The sequence below is a fragment of the Hippocampus bargibanti genome, linkage group LG14, assembly GCF_051943395.1.
Source record: "Hippocampus bargibanti isolate YZ-2025 linkage group LG14, ASM5194339v1, whole genome shotgun sequence".
Classification (NCBI taxonomy): Eukaryota; Metazoa; Chordata; class Actinopteri; order Syngnathiformes; family Syngnathidae; genus Hippocampus; species Hippocampus bargibanti.
The window spans coordinates 12,102,275-12,120,461 of NC_142747.1; the positions used below are offsets into that span (position 1 = coordinate 12,102,275).

The following is an 18,187-nucleotide window of genomic DNA, read 5'->3' on the forward strand; positions in this document are numbered from 1 at the left end:
CGAGCCGTGAAAAAGGGTGTAACTCGGTACTGTCAGACCAAAAAAATGATGTACTTTATGAACTGTGATGATGAATATGCAGGGGCAAGTTTTTTTCATGCAAACCTGTTCCTCTTGAACCCCAACAGACTTTGTGGTGTGTGTTCAGTACAGTTGAATTAATGGCAACTCTAATGTTGTTTTCGCCACGCAGTACTGCACTGAGCAGCCTGGACTACGATGACTAAACCCCTTTCCGAGCTTGTGATAATTTCTAGTTTTATCGTCATCGTATTTTTCCCCACTTATCTATCATGAGTATTTTCCCACAGTGGAAACACAAGAAATAAAATAATACTTGCAAAGGTAGAATGTCTGTGTAAGCTCTCAGTCGTACAGGAGTGGTCCATCGATGAAAAGGTTTCTTCAGCCGTCATCTGTACTTCTTTAAAGGTGTCGGACGTTTCGCTTCTTATCCAAGAAACTCAGCAAACTAAAGTACTATGATAGGTACCTATCATAGCAGAGTCCGGCACCGCCATGTCTGGAATGTAGGGATATATATATATATATATATATATATATATATATATATATATATATATATAGGGCCTAAACTACCAGTCAGACTTTAGTTTGCTGACAAAATTTCTTGGATAAGAAGCGAAACGTCCGACACCTTCAAAGAAGTACAGATGACGGCTAAAGAAACCTTTTCATCGAAAGGTAGAATGTATTATGCTCACCGGGTCTCACAGTCTTTAAACTTCATGTCTTATTAGGCACAATGAGAGTTTTTTGTCTGTTTGAGGGTAAATGTTTGCAGACATATTTGAGCGAACTCCAAACTGCAAAACTTTAAGTGCATTTGACCTTTGAGTTAGCACGAGGAAGCTGAGATTGTTAGCGGAACATACTAGCTTACTTTACATTAACTCATTCACTGCCTTTCACGAATTTGTTCAGGATTTGAAATTATGATGCAGAGCGCCGTTCCCGAATGTTTTCTTTTTTCTCTTGTTTAAGGTGCCAGTAAAGCGCTGGGCCGCTGGCCATGGGCTCTGGCAATGGTTTTTCCCTAACACAAGTGGGCAGCATTTCCCTTTTTTCCATGTTAGCGCTTTGTTCCAGCTTCAGCTGTTGTGAAAGCGCTATCTGAACCAATATGAATCAGAACCAGAAACCAATGGGGACATTTTCATATTTTATATGTATGTATTGCATTGTATTTCTGTGGCAACCCCTTGAAGGGAAAAGCCGAAAGGAAAAGATGTATTGCATTGTATTTTGGACAGCCACCCGCATTTCAAGCTCATATAACTCCTGACCCAAATAATTGAGGAATTTACTATTTTTTCTGATGAAAGAAGAAGGTCTAATGTTATTAACACTGTATTTAAACGACAACTGACGTCACTTTTTTGTTTCCTAACTGACATCAGAAAAACGTTTTATAGCAACTAAAATACCCAAAACATGCAGTATGATATTTTTATTCAAATGCAAAACACCAATAAAAATGACTTAAAGTGTCCAAAAACTGCAAAAAAATAAGCTGTGAATTGGGCATTTTCAGAAAGGAGGGACCCAGTTCGTGACGTCACGCCAAGACGTCTTGCATTGCTGGAGAATCAAAACAATGGCTTCAGTTTCGGAGAATATGCTTTCTTGTTACACATCCAGTTATGAATATGATTCAAATAGTTCTGAAGAGGAATGCATACATGTTTGCAATCGATTAAAGAATTTATTCCGTGCCATTTTGAGGCAACATTGGGGGGAAATGTCTCACCCAAAAAGAGGCAGAAAATGGCCACCGAGCTCCTGTGAGGAATGAATCAGCCCGTTTCCACAGGCTGATAAATTCCTTACATGGAGCTTGGACGCCCTCTTCTGGCTCTTTCTGGTGCAACACGAGGTTTTCAGACCAAACAAGCATTGACGCGATGGAAGGACTGCTACAATGTGTCCTTTTTTTCCGTCAGGGGCGTTCCTTCAGTGACGTCACGTACAGACTCGTCACCAACTCAAAAACAAGACTTCCGGAATATTCAGCACTAGTCTTAAAATGTAAAATATAGCTATATGCGGTGGAATCTTTGTAAAATACGCTCAGTAGAAGTCATTTGAAACCATTTTACAAATTATGGACACAACTTGTCCGGAGACGTCGGTTTTCTTTTAATGTTTATGTAGTCATAAAACCTAATATTCTGTGGGTCCTGGAATTCAAGTGACAATGACAAAAACCCTAGTACTGGAGTGGACACATTATTTTCACATTGTCTGGCAGTGAATGAGTTGAAGCAAAGCAGCCAAAATGATATATATGCTGGACAATATCCACCTTTTACAAATTGTAAAGATGCCAAATGTAGCAGCAATCTGTAAGACTGCAAATTTGACGCTGCGATTGTACTCTCGGAAGACATAAAACAAACTTCAAATCATCTTTATGTTTGAGTCTCTATATTTTCACTGCCTGTAAAAGCTTGGGGTCCCTTAGGTGGAAACAACAAGATGACCTTGAGCTCAAGAGGAAAGGGGGGGAGGTGGGAGAGGGGGAATCCACCCCCCCCCATGCCTGATGCAAATCCAAATGTCAAGAAAACAAGCCGAAGATTGACATCAATAATTGCATCCAAGTGATCACACGACTAAAGATGAGTGGCAACCACTCGCATGAACATTTAAATTTTACGCAGACACTGTCGACATTGCATGTCATTGAGAGACTCTTCCACAAATGAAGCCGTCTACACAGCAGCATGCATGCGCAATTTGGGAGAGGAGTGTCGCCACGGCGTCTGCTGGCTCCCAGGGAGGGTCAGCACCACACTCGGCACGTGTTATCCTTGCTGCCTGCAGTCGAAAACAAAACACGAGCAGGTGGCTGCACAGCTGGAACATTTGCAATTAACGGTTGGTGACAGGTTGGCAAAAGGACCGCTTGATATTTTGCAACAGCCGTTATCGGGCTTGTGCACGCTCGTCCAATGTGGGAGGTTTGTGGGTGTGCTGTACCTGTGATAATGGTGTCACCTTCGTAGTTAAAGGCGCAGGAGAAGATGTCGTCCGTGTGACCCCCTAGGACCTGAAGGCAGACTCCAGACTGGACGTCCCATAAGCGAGCTGTCTTGTCTGAGCTGGCAGTCAGTAACCTGCTGCCTTGAGGACTGAAGCAGATCTAACAAGAAGGTCACTGGGTGGATATCGAATAAAAGATTCAAGCAGGGGATATTAAAATGACAAAAAGAGGTGAACAGTCGTAAATACCTTCATTAGCCCATGGGGGAGAATTTTACTTGAAACACCGAAAAGGATAAGGAAAGCAATGGTGCCACGTATTAACTCATTCACTGCCATTCCCGAATTTATTCGGGAATTGAAAAGCATGACGTGGAGCGCCATTCTCAAATTTGGGGGGGGGGGGGGGGGGGGTTTAAGATTTGGTCAGACCTCTGGCAATGTTTTTCCCTCCCACAAGGGGGCAGAATTTGCCTTTTGTACAGCCACCCCCACTTTCAATGCAGATAACTCAACAACCAAGTAACCTCGAAATAAGCTTTTTTTTTATGTAGAGTGCCATTCCCGAATTAGTTTGGGTTTTGTTTTTTTCTTGCTTGGGTGCTGGCCATGGCCTCTGGCAATGTTTTTCCCTTCAATTAGGGGGCAGCATTTCCCTTTTTGCCCATGTTAGTGCCTAATTCCAACATCAGCTGTTGTTAAAGCGCTATATAAACCAACATGCATGTATTGCATTGTATTTTCGACAGTCACCCTCATTTCAAGTTCATATAACTCTAGACCCCTATAATTGAGGAATTAACTCGTTTTTTTTCTGATAAAAGAACAGAGTCTTAGGTTTCTTACACTGCATTGAATGTTTATTTAGTTATTTAAAACTGAATATTCTGTGGGTCCTGCAATTTGAGTGAAAATGACAAAAACCCTGGCACAGGAGTGGACACATTTTTGCACGTCTGGCAGTGAACGAGTTAAAAGAAAGCACTTTAAAAATCACGCTTGACCATTGTGTAAAATGGAAGAGATTTGTTCTGAGTGATTTGATTCTTCCACAGAGGGGACAAAGCAGAAGAGATGATTAAATAGCAACACTCCATGAACATAAAAGTGTGATTTTATGACCGATGAACAGAGCACCGACAAGCCCGCAAACCCGCACGGGAAATGGAAACTGTCAAGAATATGTCAAAGAAAGCCAGAGGGATAAGACGCCGATGAATGCAAAAAATAAAAGCAGAAATACTGTATAGCCTCGAAAAACACTTGCTTGAGATCAATTTTTATTAAGTAGAAAAAAATAAAAGGGCAGGTGCACAGGCAGACAAAAGGGGATGATGTCAAATAAATACGAGGAAGGTCAAGAGTTAAAAAACATGGGGAGAGGAAAGGTGTCCTGTTCCAGAGAGATAAGTCATAATCCTTTGGATTGATCCCCAAGCAGTCTATTTATATCAGACGGATAAAGAGAGGGAGGTTTTTTTTTATGTGTACACAACACGTGCACGACTGTATACAAGGCCAATTCGATGTATTCATTGACGCGCGCCACTACAAAGGCATTTGACCTTTCCTTTATGCTTGATTATGTAAGGTGAAAGTGATAAAACTAAGAGCTGTCACCTCAAGTCTTGTCTTGTAGAAGCAGCACAACGGACTATTGAAAAAAATAAAAACAACACTCTTGAATTATACCGACTTGCCGAACAAGTCGACCGGACACACAGAACATACAACAAATAGCCTGAAACCAAGCTTCTTGTCATTCCATTTCAAGATCAGCACGTTGGCAAATACACACCTTTTAAGAGCACAGTCCAGGAGTGTTGCAGCCAAACATTCAGGTCAAACGTCTCACAATTGTAAGAGCTCAAATAAAACACATGAGCTATAATCCTGGTAAGAATTACTCCAAAACATAAGCAGTAAATAATGCAATATTTTGTGTGCCATTGTCCCTATTTTATGACGCGCTGTGTAATTTTTTGAGTTGGAGCCGGATATGCATGATTCATTTTCTCAAAATAATCTCCCTTACCTCCCAAAAGTCTGTCGTTTGTGATAAATTGGAAAAAAAGAAACTAAAAGAAACAAAACAGCGACTTTGGAGGTACGTATGTGTAAAATAAAATAAACCGTCATTTTCAACTGCTTGAGGCATGTAAGGTGCGGTGGAGTTAGTCGTGTCAAAATGAATGACTCCTCTGATCTCACGCTACTTCAGCGATTGCCAAACTTTGTGCCGCGGCACACTAATGTGAGAGATCAAGTGTGTGCCATGGGAAATTAACTCGTTTCACTCAATTTCATTTCACCTTTTTTTCCATTCTCACCACATTACAATCGATTTGTGTTCAAACGGGCCAAGAGTTCTCCGGCAGTGTTTAGTTTTCATTTGAGCGCCTCCTTGTGGCGATTACTATAATTTGAGCTCTAAAAGTGACACATCGGATTAGATTAGATTAGATTAGATTAGCCTTTATTACGGAATTTACACCTCATAGCAGCAAAGTGATGAAAGGAAGAGAGAAGGGAAAGAAGAGATAAAAGGTCAAACAAATCTCACCTTTGAGATCTCTCCCTCATGGCCTTGAAGTGTTGTCAGACACTCGTGTGTGGTTGCACTGAACACCCTGGCTGTGCCTAAAAATAAATAATAAACACCTAAAAAACAACAGCCACCAGTGTGCATGCAATGATACTCAGAATCAGAATCAAAAAGCCCTTCATAGTCCCACAGTGGGAAATTTGCAATCTACATACAGCAGAAGAATTGAAAGGAGGGGGGGTTTGGGGGTCAAAAGTATTGCATGTACAAAAAAAAAAGACAAGACTGAACTGTACAACTGCACAAAAATGTTTCATAAAAAAACTGTACATAGTGCAAAGTATAAAATTACAGTATAAAGCATTTATGGAATATGTTATATTTACAACGTACATGTAAACTGGGGAGGAAACAAAAAAGTATTTGTTTTCCTATCCCTAATTCTTTAATTGATGATCGTTGAAATTTATAGTACTTCCACACTCTCTTAAAACAGCAGTTTAATCTTCAGCATTACAAATGGCACACGTGCAAGCATCGTGTTGTAAAACTGATGCGTTGAGGTGGTACCTCAACGCATCAGTTTTGACCATTGTGTAAAATGGAAGAGATTTGTTCTGAGTGATTTGATTTGACCTCAACGCATACGTGATAATAAAGTTAATTACATCACCAACCGACACTGCCATTTTTTTCTCGTGTAATTAAAAAAACGGATTTATTTGAGGTACGTTGTTAATGTCTCACCATCAGCAGAGGCTGTCGCAATGAGTTGACCCCGGAAATCAAAACACACATCCAGCACCTCCTCTTTGTGTCCAAAGAGTGTGGCAATACAACTGCCATTGGTTGCATCCCAAACCTGAAAAAAGACTCATAAATATATATATTCACAATCAACTGTGTTCAACAGTAAAATGAAGACATAAGTAGAGTTTGAATGGTAATGTGCCTTTGAGTCACAAACTGCAATGCAAAACCCCCTATTGCCCAATTGATCCCTTTACGTTAGTACTTCTTTGCCAGTAAAAATACAATACAATACATATTGATTGATATCACGCTTTAACAACAGCTGAAGTTGGAACAAAGCGCTTAACATGGACAGCTATCATATACAGGAAATAAAGCAGTGACAAAGATAGTAGAAAGTACCAGGGAGTGAAACCAAGATAAGTCGGAATCACACTGAGTTGAATGCCAGAGTACAAGTGCGTACAATACAGTCAAATCTCGGTTTTCGACCATAATCCGTTCCAGAAACCTGTTCGAAAATCGATTTATTCGAAAACAAACATTTTCCATTATAATGAATACAGTAAAGTCTCGTTACATCGATATTCTAGGGAGTCCGAAAAATATCGATATAACCGGGACTATCGATATATCCGACCCTGCGCGCATGTAATTTTCTCCGTGCGTGCATAGAAATAGTATCGTAATAAGCGGGACTATCGATATAACCGATATCGATATAACGAGACTTTACTGTATTTGCTTTTTTTATCGATATTGAACAATACAAACACATCGACTCACAATGGAACGCTATACGAAAATAACGGCCGATTTGCGGAGATCAACCACACACGGCTGCTTTTTTTTTAATCTTGATTGAACAGTACAAACACGCCAGCTCAGAATGGACCGCGACACGAGGATAACGTCCAATTAGTGGAGATCTCAGCCTAACATGACTGCTTTTTAACTCATTCACTGCCAGACGTGCAAAAGATGAGTACACGCCAGTGCCAGGTTTTTGTCATTGTCACTCAAATTCCAGGACCCGCAGAATATTGAGTTATAGGACTATATGAATATTGAATACCGTATAAGAAACCTTAGATGCTTTCTTCTTTAGTTCGAAAAAAAAATATTTCCTAAATTATATGGGTCTGGAGTTATATGAGCTTGAAATGAGGGTGGCTGTCCAAAATACAATGCAATACATACATATTGGTTTATTTAGATAGCGCTTTAACAACAGCTGAAGTTGTTACAAAGTGCTAAAATTGGAAAAAAGGGAAATGCTGCCCCCTTGTGGAATGAAAAAACATGGCCAGTGGCCATGGCCAGCGCTTTATCGGCACCCAAACAAGAAAAAAGAAAACCTGAACAAATTCGGGAATGGTGGTCTACGTCATAGTTTCAATTCCTGAATAAATTTGTGAATGGCAGTGAATGAGTTCACAAAAACTTTATTCAACAACATTAATGCGACGGTCACAATGAGATGCGACACGAGTAAGTGACGTATAAGGAAGTGAAGGGGAGTCGAGAGGTGCATTCAGGTGCGTGCAGTTTGGTCAAGAGCCGATTTTTTGGTTGCAAACCGAGGCATAAAACAAACATTTTGTTTTGAAAACCGAATTGGTTGAGAACCGAGACATTCGAAAAACGAGGTTTGACTGTATCCATTTTCTCACCTTGCCGGTTTTATCCATAGAGCCTGTGACTATAAGTGAGCAATCCCAGTTAAACTGCACATTGCTGATCTCAGCTTGGTGGCCCACCAACGTGTAGACATGCCTTAGATTCCAAAAGGAAACAGTAAGGGGGTTGCAGTACGGCGGCCAACTCTTGCATACGATGCGTTACAGTGTCGCAACAAGGATGTTTGTCTGACCTTCCTGAAGCAACGTCCCAAATAATAACGGTGTGGTCAAATGATCCAGTTACAAGCTGACTGCCGATTGAGTTGAAGCACAAGGAGAGGACCTCTGCGGTATGACCCTTGAATGTAATCAACAGCAGAGATTTAGTCATAGGGTGAATATATTCAGACTCAAAGGTTGATTATTTTGCTTGAAATAAATCTCAAAACAATTGCGGTCTTCCAAGAAAGGCCAGCTACACATTCACGCTCCAACATTTGTGCTCAACAGAATGATTTTGTTTTTTATTAACCTCTCATAACACCAGTGGTGGGCCGTTAGGGCCTGCAAGGCCTTCTCTGCTGGCCAAAAATATCTGAATCGCAGACTAATGTGAATTATATTTTGTCGAGGAATTCTAATTAAATAATTCCAAATTGTCTTTCCACTTCTTTTGCTTTTCTCCTGTGTACTGCTTCCAGATGTGTGTTTTCATATTTAAGCATTTAACCAATCGCATTTTAGCCATCATTTGTTACCAGGGTCAGAAAGCTACCCGGACGCCTCTACTATCAGTTCTGCAGGCTCTGGAGCATAAAAGTCACTGTCGATTAAACTGTTGCTTTAACCAATTAGAGTTTGAGTTGACAACCCAAGGCCTGTTCGAAGACGCTGGCAACGTCACATGATCGGCTAGTCACGAGCCAATCATGAGCCGCTAGTAATAAGGCATACTGGCCAGAGCTAGCACACTGTATCTGTAGAGAGCTGCATAAGCAAATACATATATGTGTTCGTGATTTAATAGCGGTTTGGTCAACCCTCAATGGCTGAAGGAGGAGAAGAAATCGATTTGGTTGCTGTTAAAGCCATTTTCAAGATGGACTTTTCAACAATAGATGGACATCATTAAGGTTGGACAGCCTCAAAGCTTGCAAAAATAGCAAATAATATTGCAATTATATAAGGTTATCATGAGATGGGACACTCTGACAAGGCGGAAGTATACGCTGAAACATGTCAGGTAATTGAAAAATAATTTTAAAACCTAAAAAACACTGTCTGTAAGAAAAGAATCTGTTTTAAATTAGATATCAAGTAGACAGGATGAACTTTATACAACTAAAGTTATCACGAATCCACACATTCATAGTAAAAATTCGAACAGTTTAATGACAGTATTGATTTCTTCAAGTTATTTTCTGGCGAACAACACCCTCGAGTGAACGTGTAGTAATATCACACCACACTCGCAGCTGATTGATTCAGACGTAGCACTACTGAAGGCCGAGGAGTGACATCCATGGCCCACCACTGCCTTAGTGTGTGTGTGAGGTTGACAGGGTCTGCTTAAAGGACAACCGTCACCTCTGGACAAGTTGTGTCCATAATTTGTAAAATCACTCCAAATGACTTCTACTGAGCGCATTATACAAAGATTCCACCGCATATAGCTATATTTTACGTTTTAAGACTTGCGCTGAATATTCAGGAAGTCTTGTTTTCGAGTTGGTGACGATTCCTGACGTGACGTCGCCCCTGACCGAGAAAGCGACACACAATGCATTTTGGGTACTTTGTTTGGTCTGAAAACATCGTGTTGATCCGTGTTGATGGCGAAATTAGAAGGAATAACACATAAATAACGTGATTGTGAATCGTTGTGTGTTGCACCAAGACTACTATTTGATACTAGTTGACACAAATTCCCAGCAGACAAATCAGCCCATTTCCAACGGAGCATGTGCGCCATCTTGTGCATTTTCTGGGAGCTACATTGGCAACCAGACAGCTCGAATTGATATGGAAGGACTTCTTTAATCGATTGCAAACCTTTATGCTTTCCTCTTCGGAACTATTTGAATCATATTCATAACTGGATGAGTAACAAGAAAGCATCTTCTCCAAATCTGAAGCCATTGTTTTGATTCTAGAGCAAGGCAAGACGTCCTGGCGTGACGTCACAAACAAGGGGGCGGGACCTTCTGAAACTCGCCATTTCTGAAGTCATTTTGAAGCAGTTTTTGGGACACTCTAAGTCATTTTCATTGTTGTTTTGCATTTGACTAAAAATATCAGCCTGTGGGTTTTGGGTATTTTAGATGCTATAAAACGTTTTTCTGATGTCAGTTAGGAAACAAAAAAATGGTGTCGGTTGTCCTTTAACGGGGTAACGGGGTTTAGGGGTTTAACAATGACCAGGAGAAGTGCAATGATGATAAAATCAAATGCTTCAAACGCCATGACAGCAACAGGAAAACAAAAAAAAGTGACTCACAGCGAGAGTGGAAACCTCCCACCCAGTCGCCACATCCCATAATTTGGCAGTGGCATCCATGCTGCCTGTGGCCACAAGTGTACTTTGAGGGTTGAACGCCAGACACACCTACACAAAAAAACACTTTTTTCTTTCGCATTTCAGTTGGGTCCGAAGGAAAATATTTAGTTCACTCTCTTATGTTTGACTACATGTAACACAACATGAATAAATCTTATGAAAGTGCCAGCAGCACTTGAGGCGTAAACAGTGTGTGTCATTGTCACATTTCGGTTTGCGACCAACTCGTAGCACTGTCGGGCCCGGCCTGCAGCGACACACGTGTTGGTAATTTTAAGCAGTGGCAGTTAAAATGAGTCCCGGCACAACCATTCACTGTAGAATCATTGTTTGTTTCACCTTGTCATGTTTTACTCATCGTTTTGTTTGCTACTTTGGACCTTTCTGTTCTGATGACTATGTTGTTTGAGATTTTGTTCCTGCTGACTTTATTTAATACAATTTGTCAAATACACCGTGCTCCTCCTTCCTGGCTGCAGTTTTGGGGTCCACCACCACCACCTTGCTTATAATGACAGGGACCTGCAGTTGGTCTTATTGAATGCATCTCAAAGAAAGATTTATGCAATAATATTTGTGAGATTGTCTCCGTATATCAATCAATCAATTATCCTTTTATAATCCCTATCAGGTTTCCCATGGGGAAATTAGCTTTCTAGCACAGCAGAGCACCACAGCAGCAAAGATACACATATGAAGTGATAATTGATTTGAGATTAAAAAGTACCGTATTTTCCGATCTATGTCACATTGGAGTATAAGGCGCACCCCAAATAAATGGTGTATTTTCAGTTTTTTTTCCATATACTATAGGGTGCACCAGACTATAAACCACAGCTTCAATGAATGAAAAAATGTTTTCCAAATTTAGAAATATATACGTTTCCCAAATATAAGGCACACCACATTGTAAGGCACTCCAGTAGATGTTAGGGTTACGCACTACTTCTTCTACAGGGGGAAAGTGGAGTCGGTGGCTGCTGACAGTCGTTGCGAGACCTGTTGTGGCTCAATATTACTACACATGTAAGGCGCAAGGTCATCTTTTGAAGAAAATGTAGTCTTTTGGGTGCGCCTTATACACCGGAAAATACGGTACTCAAAAAAAAAAAACATCTATTCATAAAACTGAATAAAATATACGAATACAAATTCAATAAAAAAGTGATACACATACTTACTATTTCAGCCATGTGGCCTCGAAAGGTATAGAAGCATTTACCCGTCTCAGCACACCACAGCTTGCAGGTTTTATCAAAAGAACCAGTGGCAATCTTGTCTCTAAATTGCAAAGAAAGAATAGTACTTCAGTGTGGAAACCCATTTAAAGAACTGACAATAATGCTTGCTCTCAGCTATCATCGCTTCGTACCCAAAGGGGTTGTTGAATGCGATGGCATACACCACATTTCGGTGACCCTCCAGCGTGTGCAGCTCATTGCCTGAGGCGGTGTCCCAAATACGACACGTTCTGTCATAGCTCCCGGTTAGAAACCTGCAGAGTGAACAAAGACGAGAGCAATAAAAACAGGAGCTTTTCATGAGGCGGCAGAAGTTTGCACATCACCTTGACCCCGATTTGTCAAATGCAACATTTGTCAGGGGGAGTATGTGGGCCTTCAGCTCCTGTAAAAATAACATAAAAAAGGGCATATGTTAACTGTCATGACTTTTCTTTCGCATGTGACAGTCATTAACTCATTCACTGCCATTCCCGAATTTATTTGGGTTTTAGTTTTTCTTGCGGAGGTGAAGATAAAGCGCTGGTCAGACCTCTGGCAATGTTTTCCCTCCCACAAGGGGGCAGCATTTGCCGTCTGTACAGCCGCCGCCATTTCAAGCTCAGATAAGCTCAGATCTAGCCCCATGTAACCTAGGAATTAACTTTTTTTCTGATGAAAGAAGAGAGCCTAAGGTTTCTTACGTTGCATAGAATGTTTATGTAGTCCTAAAACTCAACATTATGTGGGTCATGGAATTTGAGTGAAAATGACAAAAACCCTGGCACTGGAGTTGACACATTTTTGCACAACGCCTGGCAGTGAATGAGTGAAGTAATATTCTATTTATCAGTGCAACCCAACTTGACCTGGTGATATTTTTCTACCCTTTTTTGGAAAATCACTCCATACCTGATGGTCCATGCACTTAAATTACCCAAGACTTTGGATGGATAAAAAGGCGGGAGGAACTTTGGGCAAGAGGAATTGACAGACATGCTGGCAGATGCTCAAATGGACAAACCTTGAAAAAAGTGAAACTGTTGTTCTCCTCTTGGTTCTGTTTCTGTTGGAGTCGAATGATGAGCGTTTTTACTTGATCAGCTCGAGATTCTTTGATCAGAGGCTCTGATTGCATTATCTCTTTCAATAATTCATCTGGGTTGGTTCTGCATTCAAACAAAATACATGAATCCCACCTTGATGAGAAAACTGTATTACACATGTACTATACATACATATTAAAATTGACTCAGATCGTTTTATTTTTTTGTGTCTACTTAAGTCGAAAAAAGTTACATCAGTACTTCTTTTAGTAGTCTTTTCTTAAACAAGTATCTGCCGCGCACAACTTAAAAAAATAATATTCAGGAAGTATGCATAATGAATATGGCATATGTAATAAACAAAGCACGTACTCCAATGTCAAATCCAAAAGATCGAGTGTCTTGGTCCCGAGAAGCCCTCCTTTGTCATACTCCAGGATTATACCTAATGGGAACAAAAGTCTTTCGTCTGAATTCAAATAAAAACGATAGCTTCTCCTCTACTTGAGATGCATTGTGTTTGGAAATGACCAACAATCAAAAATAATGATTTATATTACCTGGTGGGTAATATCTGAGAAGAAACCTTTTGAGTCTCATGTTGCGCAAGCAAACCCACGTCCCGTCAACAAACCGTTGTTAAGGCAACAGAAGCACATGGCTAGGACGCATGGCAGTCGAAACTCTGAGTCAGTGGGGATCACTCCTGTCGGGATAAGAACTCTTTGGTTGTTGTTTGAAACGATTCGTGCTAGGGAGCCCCGAAAAGGACAAAGAAAATCAACTTTGAGTTCAATCGCAAAGGTTTGCTCTCCCGAACAAAACGTTGCATTCCTTCGCAAACATTGCGACATCTCGCAATCTAGTTTTACTTTGTTTTAATTTCCGCGTTAATGTCTTTCCGGGTTATCGTCCTGGTAACTGAAAACAACAAAAATGAAACGTTTTCGCTTGTTGGTGAGTTTTATAGAATTTTAGTTGAAAATTGGCTTGAACTACAGACATAAAATATCTTATTGCCCTGAAATACGCTTTCCGAGTAAGCCAAATACATTTGAAGCGCTTGATTAACAAAAAAGGACTATTTAATTAGCTAAGATGACCCGGAAGTAGATCAACGTGCTTTTAAAAAAAGTTTTGCGAGATTTCACAATCTTTGCGAGGAATGCAAAACTGCAAGTGAATACGAAGTTTTGTGAGGGAACACATTTTTTTCCCTTCCACGTCCCCTGCGGACACACGTGTCAAAGTCAAGGCCTGCTGGCCAAATCTGGCTCGCCAGATCATTTCATTCGGCCCACAAAAGCAAATCAAACTTGTTAAATCCATGATGCTTGCTCAAGTTTGAACCAACATTTCAAATTATCCAATGTAAGCCATAAAACAGTCATTATTTTTGTTGAGTGTGATACCCGGAAATTGTGAAGCCTTTTTAAGAGCATGTGCAGAATAAAATGTTTGTTGAGTACCCAGACCAATGACTGACACGGCTGTGCATCATTTTTCTCTCGTATTTTCAATCGCTACGAAAAGCTTCCATTTTGGTTACTGTTAAAACGCTAGGACTGCTGCCAGAATGACTGGCGCAACAGGTTATGGGCCCAGTACCACAGGCCAAAGATGGTTGAGACTTTTGTTCGATGGCGATGAGAAAAACTACGAGCTCTGGGAGACGAGGTTCCTGGCGCACATGGAGTTGCGAGGCCTCAGAGACGTTATTTTGGCCGTCCCGTACATTGAGGAACACAACGAAGAAACTCTCGCCGAAGACAAGGCTCAGAATGCAGAGGCATATGCAGAGTTTGTGCAAAGTCTGGACAATAAGAGCCTATCGCTGTCATGAGGGACGCAAAACGTGACGGGAGAAGAGCACTGGAGATTCTCCGTGAGCATTATGCTGATAAGGACAAACCACGGGTGGTGTGTTTGTCTTGCAAACTTTCCTCACTCCGAAAAGGCAGCTCTGAGACAGTCACAGACTATGATATCCGAGCAGAGGCTGTATTCACCTCATTAAGAAGAGCAGAACACATTAGCGACTGGCGTCAGATAGCCATGGTGCTAAAAGGGTTTCCTGACTCTTACAAACCGTTCGTTGTGCACTCTGCTACGCCTTACGTCTGTGTAAGCTCTCAGTCGTACAGGAGTGGTCCATCGATGAAAAGGTTTCTTCAGCCGTCATCTGTACTTCTTTGAAGGTGTCGGACGTTTCGCTTCTTATCCAAGTAACTTCGTCAGCAAACTTACTGGTAGTTTAGGCTCTGTATATATATATATATATATATATATATATATATATATATATATATATATATATATATATATATATATATATATATATATATATATATATATATATATCTCCCTACTGTCCAGACATGGCAGTGCTGGACAGTGCTGCTATGATCGTTCCCTGCTCTCAGATTGGGAGGAGCAGAGGACTACTCCCTGCCGCTCCACTGATTCTTCCTATTGTTCTGACAAACGACTGGCCTGATTGCCCCACGTCCACCGGTATCACCTCATCAGTATTCCTAATCCTATTTTGCACAAGTAGGCTGTTGTATGAACGATCCAAATTGAACCTCACCCCACCATATCTGTTTAAAGAAGGATTTAGCCGTTTTATGAACATCGCTTCTTTTACTCGCCTTTCAAACCATCTATGTTCTTTCGCTGAGATTTTAACCTCATTGTTGTCAAATGAGTGGTTGCTAGCTTTTAGGTGCATATGTACTGCCGATTGAGGCCCACTAGTATTATCCCTGCGAAGTTGATAGTCTTTTTTTGAGAATTTGTTTAGTCTCCCCAATGTACTGCTCTTTACAGTTTTCATTCTTACAATGTATTGAATAATCAGAATCATCTTTATTGCCAAGTAAACGACATTACTTTCTGCTACACCTTTTGTATCGTGCTAGCGTATGACGCAGAGAAAAGCAAGATACTGGTCAATAGCTACAATAAAACAACATCACCAAAAATCACAATGAACGGGCAAACCTTAGAAGTGGTGAAGGATTTCAAATACCTCGGGTCCTTTGTGAGTGAGGATGGCAGCTCCACAAAGGAGATTAAATCACGAATGGCAATGGCAACATCAGCCATGGCAAGACTGGCCAGAATTTGGAGGAGCAATACCATCGGCTTTGCAGTGAAGGTCAGGCTGTACAAGTCTCTCGTACTCTCCACCTTGTTATACGGCTGTGAGAGCTGGACACTTACAGCAGACACAGAGCGCAGGATCAAGGCGTTTGAGCATAAGAGCTACAGAAGGATGCTCAATATATCTTACAGGGAACACCAGACGAACGACTACGTCAGACAGCTAGTCACCACCCTTTCTGGAGAACAAGAGCCTGTACACTCAATGGTGAAACGTCGTAAAATGGCCTGGTTTGGCCACGTTATAAGGCATAAAGTAACTCAATGGTGAAACGTCGTAAAATGGCCTGGTTTGGCCACGTTATAAGGCATACCTCACTATCCAAAACCATCCTGGAGGGGACAGTGGAAGGGAAGCGGAGAAGAGGAAGACAGAGGAAGTGCTGGATGGACAACATTGAGGAATGGACAGGCTGCAGCTTCCACACCCTGCTACGAACTGCTGAAGACCGAGAGCGCTGGAGATCTCTGACTGCCCAAACGTCCATCATGGCACCCCTACGGCCTTCTAGGCCACGGGATGAGATGAGATGAGCGTATGACAGTTCAAAACACACGGAAACTGGCATGTAATTTTCTCCTTTTTTAATGACAGGTATTTCTTTTATAAAATTCAACCAATGCAAAATGTCACGCTTCAGCAGACAAAACAATAAACATTGTTGCAAAAAATGATTGCATTCATATACAGTACGTACATATGTAACACTGCACCACCAACTGCAACGTTTACATCTTATTATGCAATACGTACAGTAAAGTCTCGTTATATCGATATTCAAGGGAGTCCGAAAAAATATCGATATAACCAGGACTATCGATATATCCGACCCTGTTTGCATGTAATTTTCTCCGCGCATGCATAGAAATAGTATCGATATAACCGGGACTATCGATATATCCGATATCGATATAACGAGACTTTACTGTACTTTAAAAAAATCTTTCATCCTCTTCTGCTTCCCATTTTCACCTTTTAACACAAACGATTCAATCTTGTTTAACATTTCTAAACAACCTGATGCATTTTCTCTGGACTCTAAGACCGTAATTCCATAACACTTTGCAACGCTTGTGTCTTTGTTGGAATATGTGTGTTGGTTGGTTCTTCATCCTCATCATCCTCGTCATTCTGGGAATCTTCTGGGGCATATTTGGCTTTAATTTCTGCTGCGATATCTGCATCTGACGAGTTTCGGAATGTCGCAATGTCTTTATCAACTGCAACATACGATGCAATGTCGGCAACTTGCAGATGTTTCTTCACTGCTATGTTCACATTTTCAGTGACGGAAGCAGTTCTTGATGGTGTTTTCGGACACCATGCTCCATGCTCTGGAAATTGCTCTAATGGCATCCAAAACAGTACATTGCAGTTCTTTCCCCTTTTCCACCGCTTTCATGATACCCTCTTGTAAAAATATTGTTCTATAGTGGACTTTGAGATTTTGGACGAATCCCCGGTCCATGGGCTGCGTATGTGGTGTTTGGTGGCAAAAACACCACCCTGATGCATTTAAGGTCGTAGGTGTCTGGATTGGGATGGGCTGGACAGTTGTCGATGACCAAGCATATTTTTCTCTTTTCACGCCTGAGCTTTTTATTCATAAAAAATGTCCGTCATCCAAGCGCATTTGTTTGCCTTGTAGGTGACCGGCAAACTCCCGATAACAATGAGTTTTAATTTATCGGTACCCGTCATGTTTGCGCACGGCACGATGGTAAGTCTTTCCTTGGAACGCTTACCCCCGCGCCAATCTTCATCTTTGTAGACATATGATTTGTCTGGCTGCAGCTTGTACAACAAACCAGTTTCGTCAGCATTGTAGATGTCGTTGGGTTTGTAATCCCTCAGTAGCTCTTGCAGTGTGCCATTGTGCCACTTTCTTGGCCTCTCCAGTAATTTTGCGTAGCTTCAGATCCTTCCGTTCTTTGAAGCGATTTAACCAGCCTTTGGAGCATTTGAAGTCGTCATGGCCCAATTTGTTTTGCAAGCGTTTCTGCCTTGGTCTGCAGCATCACTCCTGATACCGGGATGTTCTGGTTCCTCGCTTGCCTCATCTAGGTATCCACCGCATCCTCAACATCAGTGTGCGCTGCCTTTCTCATCCTCTTTGATCCAGGTCCGAAGTCCAACGTATGCTGTCTTTATTTTATCTTTACTCTTCAATCACGTTGAAAAAGTATTTTGCGGCACGTCGAATTATTTTGCAATGGGGGGATTTGCTCCTTGTTCGATTCTCCTCAACAGCCACGATTGCCTTGTATTTCGT

The 18,187-nt window shown here is 41.2% G+C and overlaps 1 protein-coding gene across 1 annotated transcript; it reads right to left on the reverse strand.

The window, feature by feature from the left end:
* Positions 1–658: 658 nt before the first annotated feature.
* On the reverse strand, positions 659–13,783 carry daw1 (dynein assembly factor with WD repeats 1). Its single transcript, XM_089014387.1, has 13 exons — positions 13,310–13,783; positions 13,122–13,194; positions 12,728–12,872; positions 12,051–12,109; positions 11,856–11,978; positions 11,665–11,764; positions 10,424–10,531; positions 8,178–8,284; positions 7,978–8,080; positions 6,299–6,413; positions 5,570–5,646; positions 3,004–3,166; positions 659–2,841 (listed from the first exon to the last, which is right to left on the reverse strand). The coding sequence occupies exons 1-13, from the start codon at positions 13,347–13,349 to the stop codon at positions 2,807–2,809; spliced, it is 1,248 nt and encodes a 415-aa protein (XP_088870513.1). The 5' UTR covers positions 13,350–13,783; the 3' UTR covers positions 659–2,806.
* Positions 13,784–18,187: the final 4,404 nt, after the last annotated feature.